We start from the raw sequence: 17,711 nt of genomic DNA on the forward strand, positions 1-17,711 counted from the left end.
AGTCTTTCAAATAGGATAGGTATGTGACAAATAGGGAAAGGGATGTGGCGAAAATGGTAACAGAGGTGAGGAAGAAGCAGATGTTACATGGGGTGTCAGTGTGGAGAGAATGCATATATGCTGAATTTCTGACACACACTTATTAAAGCAGCCTTCCCCAATCTGGTGCCCTCCAGATACATTGGATTACAACTCCCATCATCCCAGCCAGCCATAGCCAATGGAACCATCTGGAGGGCACCACATTGGAAGAGGCTTTATTAAAGTCACAGGAGTTCCTTTCAGGAGAGGCAGCTCTAGGAACTGCCTCAACACAGAAACTGGGACGCCCAAATGCCCTACTATCACTAAATCAGATATGGGTACGACCCAAAGGTGTAATTGTTGTTGCTGTTTCAAAGTTCTGGGGACATGATAATTACTTAATCCCTAAAAACAACACCATGACTACCTCCCTTGTTCAAGAGGCACAGAAACACAAACACCCGTAGATCATAAAGGTCAAAGGCTTTATTGCTACAATGAAAGGATGCTAAGACTCCATCCTGAGAGATGTCAGCCAGGAGGGGATGACTGGGTGTGGCATCACCATCTTCCCTCATGCACTACCCATATGCCCACTGGGCCAGTGGGGCGAAAGGGAAGAATGCACAAAGTACAACCCTGTCTGCATTAAGATGTGGAGGTTTGGGGGAGGCACTTGTTTATCTCTAGGAAAATTACATTGCCAGCCGTAAATGGGAAAGACTAAAATGGGGGTCTGCCAGATTGGGATAAAGAGCTAGGCAAGGCCATGTGGAGGGGTAGCTCTGAAATGACAATCAATTTGTAGTCCTTCTATAGTTAAGTGTACCAGGCAGTGGAATTAAGAGTTGAGATCACACATTCCATGGATGGAGCTGAAGAGGAGGAGAAAGCAAAGGCTTTATGGATCCCAATAATAGCCTTCAGGGTCAGCCCTGCCATTCAGCCATGTGAGTCCGCTTGCCTTGGGCAGCTGATTTTGGGACATCATTAAAGGAGTAGCAAATTGTCAAGTTTTTATTATTACATTTTTGCCATCAGGCACAGGCAGAATTTTCTGTCTCAGCCATCAACAATGTTGGGCTGTCTCTAACTGCCCTGCTGCCAAGCAACCCAGTTCTCTGTTTCTGACACTAGTGGGACAGATGACCCTGGCAAATTCACCAGCAGAACATGATGGAGGTAGTCTTTCCTCCTTCTCCCCATTATTTGACCCCAGTATCTGGTAAAAAGCAAGGTATAATGCCTCTGAACACAACTGCATTCTAAGCTGCTATGGCTAATAGCCACTGATAGACATCTCTTTCATGAATTTGTGTAATCCTTTTTTCTTTTTTTTCATAGAATAGTAGGGTTGGAAGGGGCGTACAAGGCCATCGAGTCAAACCCCCTCCCCTTTTTAAGCTATTTGTGCTTATGGTGGTCATCAATATTCTGAGGCAATTAATATGAGAAGGGAAGTGGGACAGGAGGAACCTCCAAATTGTGAATGGAATAGCAGAGACCTCTCCTCAGTGGGGGGAGGGTTCAGAGAAGATGCTGAGCGTCATGGCTTTTGTCTGGATTAGAGCTTCATTGAGCTTTTATTTTTTTGAGGGGGAGGGGGGAAGTGGTGTGTCTTCATTAATTTACTAACAACAAGGGCAGCTGTGGGAGCTCAGGCCTAAGGAGAAGAATCTGGGACTAAACACCTGTCTTTCCCAGAGTTAAAGAGATAGGTGGATAGATGGCAACTGAAAGCCACAAGGATGTTTTTTCACCAGCCTGGAACAGCAACAGGTGGAATTCTGTTTCGCCTCAGCCCTTCTTTTTCTTTCTGTATTTATTACATTTCTGTACTGCCCAATAGCCAAAGCTCTCTGGTGATTCAGGAAGTGCTCTGTTTCCATGGCAATAGCAAAAGAGCCTGTAGAGGGCAGGCACAGGCTGTCCAGAGAGGGAAAGTATTCCATGTAGGGATGTATGAAAGTCACTTACCTTTTTGCAGCTTGGCTTCGCGGTGGGGGGGAGGCGCTTCGCTTCTCCCCCCGAAGTTCAGGCGAGGGGGGGAGGCGTCCCGCCTCGCCTGGCCGAAATTCAGGCTGGGGGGGGAGGCGCCCCGCCTCGCCCGCCGAAATTCAGGCCAGGGAGAAGCGCCCCGTCTCCCCGGCCGCAAAACAAAAAGTGAAAAAACAAAACAAAAAAACACCCCGGGATAGGCTATGTAACGATTAACGTAGCCTATCACGGCTAGATTTCCAAAGTCAGCCGTGATAGGCTACGTTAATCGTCATGTAGCCTATCACGGGTGACTCTGGGGAAAAAAAAAAGCGCGTACGCAAATGGCGGCGGCCCATGGGCGCCGCCATTTGCGTTCCTTATTTTCGCACGTCTAGTCTACGTAAAGATTTACGTAGACTACAGCGAAAATAAGGGAACGCTATTTGCGTTGCCCTTATTTTCGCCGTAGTCTACGTAAATCTTTACGTAGACTAGACGTGCCAAAATAAGGAACGCAAATGGCGGCGCCCATGGGCCGCCGCCATTTGTGTACGCGCTTTTTTTTTTCCCCCAAAGTCACCCGTGATAGGCTACGTGACGATTAACGTAGCCTATCACGGCTGACTTTGGAAATCTAGCCGTGATAGGCTACGTTAATCGTTACGTAGCCTATCACGGGGTTTGTTTGTTTTTTTACTTTATTTTGTAATGGCGGTGGCGGCAGCCGGTTGGAAGACCAGCCGCTGCCCCCGCCGAACCGCCGCCGGGACCCGCCGCCGAGAGGGACATTCGCAGGAGGTAAGTCCCATCCCGGGGGAGGGGGGGGGCAGAGAATTGCACCACCAATTTCGGGGGGCCGAATGTGTTGGCATTCGGCCTCACCAAGATTCGTGGAGAAATTCTCAGAAATTCTCTGCCATCCCTAATTCCATGAATAGAGCTGGGGTGGAAATATTCCATCTCTCTGGCAGATACCCTCAGGGATAGGCCTTTCTAATTTTTCCATAGTCCAGGAATAAAATATGGACTAGTCACAACATAACTACGTGCCTATGAGATTTTGACATTAGAATCACCCTGATATGCCTGATCCCAGGTAGGCCTAAGTGGTACAAGCAGCTGAAGATAAAAGGAACTGGGTTACATTAAGGCCTGGGATCTACAGCAAGAACCTCAGAGACAGGAGCCAGTCAATGATACGTATGGAAGGGCCCTACCACGGGAGAGTCCAAAGCTGGCAGAAATCAGGCCCAAGGGGCTGGCAACAGAAACTTTGGCCTAGCAGGTAGCATAGGCAGTGGCTCTGTCCCGGATATATTGCAGGAGGTCTGTCACTTTTCTCTCCAGTTCCTGCAGATGTGTTGCCTTTCTCTTCATTTCTTTCTCATTGGACTCGAAGCGTCCCTCCAACTCTGAAAGAACAGGCAGGGGTTTTCAGAAGCTGGAAAAATATACTCACTGGAGTCACAATAGTTTTCCAATGAAGGGCAGGAGGGAGGAGATGCACTGCAGCAGAGTGCTTAACAGGCTGTTATGAACCAGGAAGAACCAGGTTCAAGTCTCACCACGGCCATTATGAACCCATTAGGTGACTTGAGGCAAGCACAAGTCACCATCTCTCAACCTTATTGGGCCATTCATTCATTCTATTAAATGTATTAATCGCCCATCTGGCCGGCCACCCAGCCACTCTGGGCGATGTACAAAGCATACAACAAAACAGTCTAAAACAATAAAATTCTACAATAAAAACATTTTCTAAAATACCCCAACCCACCCCAAATGCCTGCCTGAACAACCATGTTTTTAATGCACGATGGAAGCTCATTAAAGAGGGGGCATGGCGGAGTTCGCTAGGGAGGGTGTCCCACAGAGTGGGGGCCACCACAGAAAAGGCCCTCTCCCTCGCCCCCACCAGTCTAGCTGTCCTGGCTGATGGGACAGAGAGAAGGCCATCCGAGGCTGATCTTGTTAAGCGGCCTGTCTGGTGTTGCTGGAGGCGCTCCTTAAGATAGGCTGGGCCGGAACCATATAGGGTTTTAAAGGTCAAAACCAACACCTTGAATTTGGACCGGAAAACAACTGGTAACCAGTGCAACTCTTTCAGCACTGGAGTGATGTGATCTCACCGGCGGCTGCCTTTAATCAGGCGAGCCGCCGCGTTCTGTACCAGCTGCAGCTTCCAAACCGTCTTCAAGGGTAACCCCACGTAGAGCACATTACAGTTGTCTAAACGAGAGGAGTCCAGGGCACGTACTACCGATGGGAGCAGATGGTCGGGAAGGAAGGGGGGCAGCCGCCGTATCAGATGAAGTTGATACAGTGCTGTCCGGCTCACAGCTGACACCTGAGCCTCCATGGACAGCTGGGAGTCCAAAATGACCCCCAGGCTGCGGACCTGGTCTTTCAAGGGTACCCGTACCCCATTCAACACCAGGTCAACATCCCCCAGCCTCCTATTGTCTCCCACCTATTGTGTCAATAATGATGCTGACCTAGCTTTGTAAGGATTACAGTGATGTGAAGCACCTTGAAAACTCTGGACTGTTGTGTACATGCTAACTTAATCTTGTTCTTATATTCTTCCTTTGATATCAAACCTGCTCCCACTACCCTCAGATACAGTTTCCTGCAAACCTCTACCACCTGTCTCTACAAACACACAAACCACTTGCTGAACTATCACACCATCTCTGTCCCAAGTCAGAACTTCCATTGTTCTTACATAGCTCTGGCTTCTCCCTGACATGATTCTGTTACCATTTTAAGATAGTATACAGGCTGTCTTCATGCGACATTGTCAGTAACCAGTGACTTAACTTCAAATGACTTTTCTTTTTTTTAATATATTTCTGTCATCAAAAAATATTTCTGAGGTTGGGATTTTGCCCAACAACCCCTGTGGCATCCTTACCTTCAAGCTTTCTCTTGCTGCCATTGGCTTTGTCTAGGAGAGTCTGGGCTTCATCCCTCAGGATTTTCAGTTTGAGCAGTACATCCTGAGGCTGTTCCCCCAATTTGTCCTGCAGCTTCTGGTATCTCTGCATCACTTTCTCCACCTCCTAAGGGCACAGATTGACAGTCATCACTATAGCAAAGCTTTGGAGAAAAACTGTAAGTCCTTCTACAATGAATATGGCTGACATGGGTTGTCCATGTAACGTCCAGGAGAGGTGTCTTGATCCAGGGCCTCCAGCAGCCAGTCTCCTTACCTCCTCCTATGTCACCAATGCTCTGGTCACCCAGGCAGATGAGGCAAGTAGGCTCTATGGCTCAAGGGTGCCCTCTAGGCTTCAATACCATCCTGAATACTGTCAGCTGACCCCACAATCCAGTAGGAATCTGCCTGGCCCTATGAAGCCCTAAGATCCAAGGCCCCATCTACATGAGCCATTTACTCTGGGGCTGCTGCAATCCAAGGACCTTCAGGACATACAACGCAGTCGCCACTTTGCAGCCTAACTGTGGTTTTCACAGGGAAAATACGGATTTCCACAGAGGCGTTTTGCTGCAATTTTTTAGCTTGCTGCAGGTTTACCGCAGTTGCTGAGCTGTCTGTCCCTTCCTCGAACTGACTTCGCAGTTTGAGGTGGGTGTGGGGTAGGTGTGCTTAGTGATTGTGTCACTCTGTGATGCCTTTTCACTCCTCCCCATTCCTCCTTGTTTCTTTGCAACTAGCTGCACAGTAACAGAGAGGTATCCATTTTGGAATGATGGGTAGGCACGTACCTCTCACGTGGGCATGCCCCTTCGCATGTGCGGACCATCGCAAGACTGTGGGGCTGGAGGACTGCCATTGTGATTATTTCGTACAAACAGTTGGCATGGTAACAAAGGAGCAGACTACCCACATCTAACCAAAGAGGAATGGACAGACACAAAAGAAGCCCTAAAATACAAAACAGCCGCTAAAGCCTGAAGTGTCGCACCCCCACCTTCACGTGGCTGCGCATTTAAATATAATGGTAAAAAAAAAAAAGAGCAGTGCGACTGCTGCAGTTTTTACTTCTCTTTAATGGCCATGAGTCAGGGCACAGCAGATTTTTCCATTGGAGGGTCTGCAGTAAATCGCATGTGTACCGCAGCAGAAGCTAATTCGCAGCTGCAATGCTGCACAGTTATAATGGAGTGAACGCTGAAAGCAGTGCCACGCAGATGGCTCCCCAGTCAGCTCCTCAGGTTAAACAACTCATCTTGCTGGGTAGCCACCACTCTGGTGCCTTGCTTCCTTGATCTAGAACCTGACCACTGGCCTGTCTTTGACCATATCATCTGCCTGCACTGGAACTGGATTCCCAACTGCGCCCCATCTCTGACCTTAACCGAGGCCTGACAGTCCATAACTGGGAGACAACACAATGGGGCTGTAAACTTGCTTTCTAAAATGTCACACACAATCTGCCGTCTTGCATAGAATCACATTCCTGCATTGACTCCATATAATAAATTGTATAGACTGTTATGTCCAGACTCTAGATGTCTCAGGCAATTATTCTAGTGCAAAGGAGACCTCTATGGAGGTGAGTCAGCAGGATGCTGCTACAGGACAGCCTGAGGTCCAATCTAAAGAAGAGCACTCTCTGCAGATGGGCTGGAGGCACTACACACTATTTTGGGGCATAGACGTTCTTTCCCATCATCCATCCCACTACAGTGTGAACCAGGTCCCATAATTCCCTCCACAACAAGGGGTTGCTGACAGGGAAAGCAGTGTCACACTTTAAATTTAGTTTGAGCATTGAATTTGAATTCCTTTAGATAACAAAAATAAGATATGAAGAAAGAGTCATTACCACAAGGAGTTAGTGCTGATGGCAGGGACACACAAGAGGAATACCACTTTGGCCATTAGGAGCTGGCATCTATGTTCATGGCAATGCACTAGTGAGTGAACTGACACAATTGCCACTGGGGGTGATGGTGATCTAAAGGAAGAGGGATTCTCACACTTTCCAGCCTGCCTGCAGCAGCAGTAGCACGCTCAGCTTTTCCCATGGCCTCCTCAGTCTGCTGCTGATTTGCCTGGGACTTCTTTTGTAAGGTGGCCACATCCTGTGCCAGCTCTCTGAGACGGCTTTCCAGATGGGACTCCTTGTCGACCAGTGCCTGGAGCTGGCGCTCAGCCTGAAAATAAGAAAAGCCGCAAGACACAGTCAAATGCTGGTCACTGGGGAACAGAGGAAGCCGCCTCATAGTGAGTCAGACCGTTGGTCCGTCTAGCCCAGTATTGTCAACACTGACTGGCAGCGGCTCTCCAGGGTTTCAGGCAGGATCCTCTCCTAGCTCTGCCTGGAGATGCCGGGGATTGAACCTGGGACCTTCGGCAGGCAAAGCACGTGCTCGACCACTGAGCTACACCCCCTCCCATGAGAAAAGAGCAGTGCTTGCCTGGGCATAATTCACTGGAAACTTTGTGCCTCAGGTAACACCAGGAGGGCAGGGACAAACTCAGGCCACACTCACATAGCATTGTTATATAGTGAGGTCCAGTGTTGGTTGACCTTTGTTTTGGAATTGCGACTGCACTGGTGAAAATTCTGGCACGCTGTGACAAATTTGTCCTTGCCCAGGGATTCTATGAGATGGGATTTCTGTATTTAGCTTGATTATGGATCAGCAGGTAACGTGTCTCATGCCAGTTCCTCAGAACAGAGTGCCACCAAGAATACAGGTTTATTTTGGACTTCTGGTATGGGCCCACAGGATTTTTAGATAGAGGATTCTAAGGTCCGGTGTGTTTTTTATGTTTTACTTTAAAATGTTAAGCAGTTTTTATATGATTTAAATTTGATATAAGAGCACAGAACATACAAAATACAAAGCAAAACACATTTCAAAACGCTTTCTAAGAATTGTTTCAGGAGCATTGCCTTTCTTACCCAAATGATATTTCTGAGCTGGAAACAAAAAGGAGTGTAGAGAAACCGAGATGAGAACCAATGTTCTGCCCTGAAGTTCTCATGTTTTGCCTCTCTTATTTATATGATTTCATATGAACTGCTTATGTGATTCAGCTTATAAGAATGAGTAATAAATTTCATATCTTGTCAGCTTTGCTGAGCAACACATTTCCATCAGTTTCCTAAAACAAGATGCCATCTGATTCTCTTCCATAGGTCTATGCTCTTCCCAAAATATATCATGTCATCTTTCACTCCTTTGTGTCATCAGCAAAACATACTGACAATACTGCATGTCTGCAGACATCCTCTTCCCCAGCTTCGTATCTAATGCATATTTTTCTTCTTCCAGAGTTTTAGATGGGAAAATGGTTCCACCTTGATTTTCCCATGTCTGTTAATAACAGGCTTAGAGGTCAATGAGAAATTATAGCATGTCAGCCCAAATTCCTCTTAGAATGCCTTGTTAGAATCAAACTGATTCTAACTTAATATAGGAATACCTTAATATCGTATATGCTTTGTCTATGAACATTATAACTTATGAGGATAAGCTTATGAGAAATATGTAGAAGACCAATAATCTTTTTTGAGAGCTTTGGCTATTGGGTGGTATAGAAATGAAATAAATAAATAAATATTTTGACTAAATACTTGCAAGTTAGCATATTATGCAGGTTGGTGTAGGAGTCTTGCAAAGACTTTTGGGGCAAATACTTGTCACTATGTCTCTGACATGCTGAGATTGCAGCTTGCCATTTCCAGGTTCAACTAAAGCTTCATAAATTTTCCAGTAAATCAGATGTACCAAAATGCTCCCAAGACTGGTTTGTAGATATATGAAGAAGAGTCGGACACGACTGAACGACTGAACAATGGCAAAAAATTAACATATTAATCATATCCTCTTATGGTCATGTCAGTCCCTTGTGATATCAGTATTAGACATGACATGACATAGGGCACTAATGTAAAAGGTCTAATATAACTTTCTTGTTAGTTTGCTGTTGTTCAGTCGTGTCCGACTCTTTGTGACCCCATGGACCATAGCACGCCAGGCCTTCCTGTCCTGCGCTCTCTCCCGGAGCGTGCTCTAGCATCAGTGATGCTATCTAGTCATCTCAATCTCTGCCGTCCCCTTCTCCTTTTGCCTTCAGTCTTTCCCAGCATCAGGGTCTTTTCCAGAGAGTTTTCTCTTCGCATTATGTGGCCAAAATATTTGAGCTTCAGCTGTTAGTTTGCTAATAGTTGTTAAAGAACTGTTACCTGGTTTGTTTAAAATAGTTATACTTTGAGGATGCATGCTCAATCCTTTATTTAATTAATTATTTATGTAAATATTATTGTCGTCTGTAGTGACTTGATGGTTTGTTTGTATCCTAGTTTTGCAGATACTTGCAACTTGCATTAAATGAAGATATTATATTTTACTAATTGTTATAATTCAAGGCCAAATTATTATGCAGGATTTATGCATTATGTGTCCTTCTGATCCCAATCAGTGTGCTGCTGTCTTCTCATATTGCTTATTAAAACTAGGGAGCAGTTATCCTTTTGCAAGTTCTGCTCTCAAACCCATTTATCTTAGCAGCTCAGGTTCTGCAAAGCTTCTTTGGCTTCTAATGCCATGAGTGCATTTTTAGTCAACCTTAAACGAAGCGGCAAAATGTACTGTAATGTTTCAGATGAAACTGTTTTACAGAATACAAGAAAGTTTAAAATGCTGTGATTCAAGAGTGGAAGGGAAGTAGATAATCTCTAATATGACTACTGCATTGCTCAAAGAAAGTACATCTGGAATATGAGGAAAAATGAAAGCCCAGGCTGAGAACAAACACTGGAGCTGCCCACTGAAAGAGTACAGGAAAGCTTTGAAGGAGCCATCCTCAGCACAACGACCACCACCCAAGACACGCAAACAAGCTGGCTACTAGGTGGCCCTCTACACCTCACCTGTCTGACTGTGCTTTCCACATTGCGGATGGCTTCCTTAGTGCTCTTCATTGCTCGCTCTGCTGCCCTCACTTTGCCCTTCGCACTATCTAGTGCCGCACGTGTTTCTGTGATCGTCCCCTCCACACCTTCTGCTCGCTCTCTAAGTATTAAAACAGAGCAAAACACAACAGAGTCTTGAAGCACCTTTTCAAGACTAATGACGTTATTGTAATATAAGTTTTTGTGGCTAAAGCCCACTTATTAAGTTTCAGTAGAGAAAGATCACACACACACACCGCAAGTATGTAAGTAAGAAAGATGTCGAAAGTGACCGGACCAGATTGCAAACAGCTTCTGATCTAGCCATTCCACACAAATTAAAAAAAAGCAAAGAAAATATTATTGAGGTGGGGGACAAAGGAGACATAGGCCCTGTTTCCACGACAATGGAAGGAGAAGGGAGGAGTGGCTCACCCGCCTTTTTGTAGGAGCTGCTTTTGGTCTGGGCAGGGCTCCACGAGGGTGTACATAGCACCATTCTAAGTGGCTTCACATAATTTACTTCTGGGTGGGGGAGTGAACATCATCAGAGGGGCAGGGGCTGCTCAACCAATAAGAGAAGCTCCCTCCCCCCAAGCTCGGTAAGGAAGATGCGAAGTAGTTACTTCCATTTGTGCACATTTGTAAGACAAGCCTCCCAAGGAGCCCCAAGCCTCTCACTGAGCACAATGGGTGCTGCTACTGAGTAGACACACATATGCTTGGGATGGGAAACCAACCCCCTTTCTAACCAAACTGATACTTCACAGGAACTCTATAACAAAGCTGTGAAGTAGCTACTTCCTAAGGCAATAAAGCAAACAATGGAGACGGGCTGCTTTAAACTGTGCCATTTCAACTGAGGGGCATGCAGAGGGCGAGCCTCATTCAGCACAATGGGAGTTACTTGTGAGGAGACACTGATTTGTTTGTGCAGAGACAGGAAACACACAGGAAACACCCCTGGGCAGGGCTAGCATACCCGAGGTCAATGTGGGGGTTGGGGCACACAACAACTATGCTGGGGAGAACCCAACTTCAGGAAAAGAATTGGACTTTAATCCCTAACAACCTCAACATGCAGCCGGCTTGGAGTAAATCGCTGGTGGAAACACCCCATGGACTTACACTTGTTTTTCTTTTTTGAAGGGCTATATAAATGCTCATACAGGTATTTGGAAAAGAATACAAACTTCCACACATTAAAAAACCTGTAAAAAGTACCAAGCTAACAGGAACTAATGATAGTCATGCCAAAACATATATACATGTCTTGCAAGAAAGCTGGTCATGATTCCTGGGGGTTTGTTTTAGGTCTTCCAGGGTATAGTTTGGAGCAGTATGAAAACCTACATAGCCAGTATCACCAGAAAGTAGTGATTGACCTGGTTTGGATAATCAAACAACCCATGATTGTTTGTGAGTGCATGGGAGCGAGCAAGCTGGCTCCCAACAGTTCGCCTGCTACTGCTTTGCGAAACAACTCAGGAACTACTGTTCCTGGGTTATTCATTGTGACATCTGAACCTGGAACTCTAGGTTGTTGAGAGAGAAACAACCCAGAGTTTTAACCCAACAACAAACCATGAGTTAAAACTCTGGGTTGTTTCACCCTCAACAACCCAGAGCTCCGAGTTCAGACATGGTAAATTCCTGGGTTGTTTAGCAAAGTGGAAGCGGGTGAGAGCTAGCATGCTCACTCACACCTGACTGCTCACAAACAACCCAGGGTCAACAAATCGTGCGTTGTTTGATCATCCAAACTGGTGTCTCAGAAAGGGCTAAGTAGCAGGGAGCCACTCCAGTGTGCTCTAATGAACAGATAAAGCCTGGAGCATGATCATCCGCATTATAATATCAGGACTTTAATGAATTATGATAACGTAACGTGTGTTTTTGTAATTCGATTTAGAGAAAAACTCAGTTAACAACAACCAAAAAATACTCACTTAGCCTGTTCTGCTTTTGCCAATAATTCCCTGGCACGGGTCAGGTTGTGCACAGTGCTGTTCAGGATCATGTCCACTCCCTTCAGCTGGCCAATTCCATCCCAGATCTCCTTAATCAGATTGCTGATCTGATCAGGGCTGCTGGGCAGGGAGATGTTCAGGACCTGCTGGGCCACAAGCTCAATGCTCTCGGGATCGGCACCTTCTTCTACAGAGACAAGAACAGACCCTTGCTGCTAGGTATGTGAGCATAGACCTGTAACTGTCCATCCCTGCTTCCCATTTATCAGGCCTACACGCACACACACACCAGATCTAAATGTACAAACATCAACATTGCTATAGCATAATTTGGTGCAAATATATTTGGATCATTAACATCCTCTTTTTTTCCACTGAGTACAGGATTTAGCTTTTATTATCAATCCCTTCTCATGCCACAGTTCCCTTATATTCAGAGTAAGTGATGCTCTGCTACCTGCTAGGAAGTCCTTTATCCTCTGGATGAACTCCCTCAGCTTGGCTGTCGACTTCTCCACACGGCTCTGGGCCCCCTGAGCAAGGCCCAGAGTGTCATGAGCAAGGCTCCTGGCATCCTGTGCCAGCTCCTGGATCTCTTGCACCTAAAATTGAAGCCACAGTTTAGAACCATGGGTTAGCGTGAAATGGGAAGGTGGTGTGGTAGATGGACACATGTTATAACAGCATAGTTCTTACACAATGCAAGAGCTGAAGGTGCGGGAGTGAATACTTGCTGGAAATTGGAGTTTTCATTGCTGCAGAGAAATGCTTAGGAGTAGCAACTAATGAAGGTTCAGAATCAAAAGAGATTCTTACAGGACTTCTATTCAGAGGGCAGGACTTTTTAGTCCTTTTTAGGGGTTGGACTCGATGATCTTATAGGCCCCTTTCAACCCTACTATTCTATGATTCTATGATAGTGTCCTGTTCAGCAGTTACTGCTCAGAATCCTATGATCTCCACTTTTACTGCTTGTCCAGGGGGCTGTCTTCACAAGCAATTTACTGCGAAGTTTGAGTAGTCTGAACTCGTTCTCAACAGATGACGTTGTCACCAATCCACTGCCAACCAGCTGCTTCCCTCTTGAAAAGCCGCATTTTCTGAAACTCCTTTTACTCCAACTTTTTTACCGAAAGCGGTGCCCTGGCAGTTTTACCACAGTGTGCCATGTCCCCCCGCCCCCGCATAAAATCCTGGGCGTGCCTCTGTGACCAGGCAGTGATGTGGTAAAGGGGGTGGGGCACCCCACTCTCTCTTGTTTCTCCAGTCGAAGTAGTTTTTCCCCATATCTCCCCTTCTATGTTTACCTGTAAGTAAGAAATAAATCTCGCTCCCCCACAGTAAATCTTTAACATACTGTAATGCTGGATGGGGCTCTCTGTAAAGCATTCCCCTTCTGTGCGTGTTTACTCAGAAGTAAGAAAGCTCGCTCCCCTGCAGTGAATCTTTAACAGATCTCAATGCATATGGAACCATGGCAAATTGCTAAAGCATTAAAGCAGTTAAAGGCTAACTTTAGTAACTCCCCCCAGAGCGCTCTTCCTGTGCTTCTCCATGAAATCGCATCAATGCTGTGCATCTTTGATGTTCTGTAGCTTCTCTGTTGTTATGTAAAGTCCTAGTAGCAGGCTTCTGATCTCATTGTCAGCAGGGAGAAGGAGAAAGGGGGGGTAGAAAGGGGGGTTGGAGGCAATAATTCCCTGGCAGAGTGCTGGAATGGGGAGAAACTGAGAGGCTGGGCTGCTTTCATGGGAAGCCTCCAGATTCTGTGCTCCAGAATTGGGGATTTTGGTTTCTCAAGGCACATTGAGAAAGTGTGCACATTGGAGAAAAGGAGGGAGATAAGGTAATAGCTGGGGGGAGTCTTCAGGATTGTGAATTAGTTGCTCTCCATTCATAATAACATAGTAGCAAGGGGGAGCCTGGAGGGGGAGGGGGAAACAAGCCTCTCTCATTGATTGAGCAGGCCCTGCCAGGTTGATATAGAATCATAGAATAGTAGGGTTGGAAGGGGCCTACAAGGCCATCGAGTCCAACCCCCAATATCATTCAGTTCTACTCCCCCCCGATGCCACCTGGAAGTATGTTCCTTTCAAGCACTGTGTGACCTCTGAAAACTGGAATGTTAAAGGTTCTGTACGCTTGGTTTTTCTTGCTTCATGCGTCCCTGACGGACCAAAGCTGATTCCATGGAAATCCAGGTAATACTTCAATGTGCTTCTCATTCCGTTCTCATGAAGATCCCCCCCAGATCACCACGTTGTGTGTCAGCTGTCATCCAAATCAATTGCCCCCAAACCCCAAATACTTTGATAGCCCAAAACCTTGGAAGCAGAATAATGATGACAATAAGAAAATATAATTGACTTGATTTGCATCATTTGTTTGGGGAGCAGAACCTCGGCTGGTTGGATGCAAAACTCGGATTTTTTTTGGTGACAAGCACACCTGGCTGAAAGGATCAGAATGGGATTTGAGATGCTGTCAAATCTGCAATGGGTCATACATGATACCATGGATCATTCATGTAATTCAGGAGGCAGAAAATGTGGCCTCTTTTAAACTCCTCCTGAAAACACACTTGTTCACCCAGGCTTTCTCTGGGCTATAATTAAACTAATCATCAGCTCCATTTCACTGCTCCCTGAATTGTTTTTTTTTTTTTGTAGCTCGAAGTGTTTTTCATGTTGTTTTTAATATTGTATTTTAAATGTGATTTTAATATTTATTGTGAACAGCTGAGGGATTTTATTATATTCAGCAGTATATAAATGTCACAAATAAAATAATAATAAATACATAACCCCTTATACAAAGCTTGGGGAATTCTTCCCACATCACATCATTTTGTTTGCTGATGAGGAACTCTTGCACATGGGCCACAGAATCCCTGTGCATTGCAGAGTGTTCTGGGGCATGTTTTAGGCACCTGCTCAATTCCTGTGTGGTATTGGCTAAGCCTGTCAGGCTCCATCATCAGCCTGTGTCAACATCCCTCCCCAACAGTTCCCTGTGCTTCCAGACTGCAAAATAATAGCAATAAGATGTCTTTCAGCTTCTTGGTTTATATATTATATGTTATTTATATAGTGTGTGTGTGTGTGTGTGTGTGTGTATAATATTTATATCACATATTATTCCTATATTATATTATAAACCTTCATCGGCCTTCTTTCTAATATAAAACTTGGTTTGTCCTGTGCCTATCTGTTCAGAAGCAAAATCAGGCCACCCAAAAATATGGTAGTGAGTTATGCATACTCAGGTGACTCCTCTGCTATGCAAAAGTATATTAGTTTGTAAATTAAAAGAAATATTTTAACACCTTCCACAAACAGCCAGCCAAGGAGCTGTGTTCAGTGTCTTCCATGACCTTTGGAGTGTTGAGGGTGTCAGTTAGGAGGGGAAAAGGAAAATGGGGGGATGGAATTGGCTTGTTTGAGTCCTTAACAGCCTATAGAATCCTAGGGGTGGGGATTAGGGGTGGGGGGAATGTGTGCCATGAGGTTTAGAAAAAATCCCTCCCTGCACTAAACAGGCATATTTAAGGAGGGGGGAAGGAAAAGAACACCTTTTCCCTTTCTCACTTTCCAGAAAATTCTCCACTCTGCTAGATAGCAATAATGTGCTCAGTTTGGGGGTTAAACCAAAGCCCTTGAACACTATATAGCACAGCTGGGAAGATTTCAAGAAGATGGGAACCTCCCCTCCTCTCTAATACAGTATCTCTTCTTTACATATACATACATACACTTATGTTGGTACTGTACCTTGCTAGCAATGGTGCTCAGCTGCTTTGCCATAGTCTCCAGCTGGTGCGAAATGTTCTGGGCTGTGTGGAGTGCATTCATGGACACCGGCAGCGCTCCAGTGCAGCCAGGGCCTCCACAGTGCCGCTGGCCTAAGCTGTCTCTACAGGAGGCCCCTCCGCAGGGGGCTTCTTCACAGCCCTCTTCTCCAGAAGCTCCACAGATCTAGGGCAAGACAGCAATCCAGGATCAGCCCAGGGAGACAGGTGTCTGATGAGACCCCAGCCCCTGACCAAACAGGAGAAAGGTACTAGGGTCAGGAGGCAGTGAAGTCTGGGTCACCACTCTTATCTTCAACAAACTCCTCCCTGCTTCCCTCAGTTCTCTTGCCCCACTCCATCTCCCCTGCAGAACTCACTTTCTCATTGATCCTGCTCAAGCTGAGGTTGTTGACCTTTTTCTGGATATCACGCAGTGATTTTTGGTGAGCAGTCGCACTCCTGCGAAAGGCATCTCCCCTACGTCGCAGCAGCTCAACGGTTGCCTGATGCGTGTGTTTGGCTTGGCCTATCGGACTTTGTGGCCCTTGAACTGAGGAGTTTGCTCGCTTCTGGGCCTGCTCTGACTGCTGGAAGGACCCCAGGATGCTATGGAAAGACTCTGCCAGCACAGGGAAACCAGATATGTTTCAGGAAAGGAATGTCCTTGCCCGTGACTTGCGTGGACACTTCTTTTGGGAGGACACTGTTGCTATGTCCCTTACCGTTGAAGCTGGCATTTGCCATCTTTCCCAGCTGGCTGCTGAGGTAGCTGACGGTGCGGTTAAGCTCCCCGAGCTCTTGGCTCAGCGCATTCAGACGGCCCCTCTGTCCTGCAGCTTTCTCCTCAGTTCTGTGCAGGTGTGAATCTGTGGCCTGCAGCTGTTGCCACAGCCCATCCATGTCTGCCCTGGTGAGGAATATAGCAGGGGAGGCCAGACTTCAGGCTTGTGGGATCTACTCTGGCTTTTACTAAAGCCCGAAGGTCAACCAAATGGAACCAGATGCAGAATGGTGCCTCTACTGCACCCTTTGAGCCACACACTGGAATGAGCGGCTTACATAAATCTGCTTCCAAGTGACTACAGATCAGGGATTCTAATCAGATTTAGAGTGGCTATTGTGAAATGAATGGGAGCTAGAGACCCAAATTCTCATGAGTACTACCAAATTATATTGATTCATAGTTCTTTAACTGTCATACCTTTCCCCAAGAGTCCTGGAAACTGTAGTTTCGTTAAGGTGCTAAGAGTTCTGTAAGATGACCCCCTAGCCCCTCTCCCCTCAAGTTAAAATGACCAGGATGGAATGGTTGTTAATCAGTATTGCATCTTTAGTCTGGATGTGACCAGAGAAGAAAACTGATGCACAAAATGAAGATTACCACTGAAAATATCAATCAATTCCTGGCATGAACACACTGAAAAATAGACAATTTCCCTTGTTATGTGTTTGGGGTCAGTCTAAGTTACCTCCAGGGACCCTTACAATTCAGTGGTGCTGAGTACAAATGGACTGAGGATGTCCCCCCAAAAACTCTGACTCTTAAACTGGTAACCTTTGTCCTACAGGGCCTGAGGGGGTAGGAGGAAATGAACCTGGGGGAAGGCTGAATATTAGACAAAGGGAGAGAGGCTCTTGTCTTGCAGATGAAGATCTGCTGGGCAGCTGAGAGGAGACAAGGATGGTTGTAGGCCTTCATCCTGAGCACAGTGTAAATAACCCTTCTATAAAAGAAACACCCAGTGACCCTGCCATGACCGTCCTGGACTAAATGCCCTTTGTTCCATTTTTAAATAGATCGCAGATAATGAGCTATCAAATTACCCCCCCCTTGTGTTCCGCTTCAGTTTCCTCCGTGAAAAGAGGAAAAGCGACAAGAAGAGGAGCGAGATCAATGAAAGATAATGGAAAACTCAGATACGGGGAGAAGGAGGGGGAAGGGGAGGGGGGAAGGGAAGCACATGAAAAAGGGAGTCGTTGTGATCCTGCATTTAAATCGGAAGCAGAAAGCCCCGTTTCAAATGCAGTTTAGGCTGGTGTAGAAATGCCCTGAGTAAGTCCTGAAGCCCCTGC

At 46.1% G+C, this 17,711-nt stretch overlaps 1 protein-coding gene across 1 annotated transcript in view; it reads right to left on the reverse strand.

Moving 5' to 3' along the window:
* Window positions 1-495: 495 nt before the first annotated feature.
* The window catches only part of LOC146355093 (laminin subunit beta-2-like), a 58,806-nt gene continuing 41,590 nt past the window's right edge, over window positions 496-17,711 (reverse strand). Inside the window, exons 26-35 of the mRNA XM_084840655.1 lie at window positions 16,361-16,545; window positions 16,016-16,257; window positions 15,619-15,822; window positions 12,306-12,450; window positions 11,828-12,035; window positions 9,858-9,999; window positions 6,952-7,128; window positions 4,919-5,066; window positions 2,681-3,416; window positions 496-2,253 (exon numbers count right to left, since the gene is read on the reverse strand). Of these exons, the coding sequence (XP_084696781.1) occupies window positions 3,283-3,416; window positions 4,919-5,066; window positions 6,952-7,128; window positions 9,858-9,999; window positions 11,828-12,035; window positions 12,306-12,450; window positions 15,619-15,822; window positions 16,016-16,257; window positions 16,361-16,545 (1,585 nt within the window). The 3' untranslated portion in view covers window positions 496-2,253; window positions 2,681-3,282. The remainder of the gene's footprint in view (window positions 2,254-2,680; window positions 3,417-4,918; window positions 5,067-6,951; window positions 7,129-9,857; window positions 10,000-11,827; window positions 12,036-12,305; window positions 12,451-15,618; window positions 15,823-16,015; window positions 16,258-16,360; window positions 16,546-17,711) is intronic.

This window comes from Heloderma suspectum, chromosome 2, assembly GCF_057233095.1.
Source record: "Heloderma suspectum isolate Gila_16-S chromosome 2, 16-S_ref, whole genome shotgun sequence".
Classification (NCBI taxonomy): Eukaryota; Metazoa; Chordata; class Lepidosauria; order Squamata; family Helodermatidae; genus Heloderma; species Heloderma suspectum.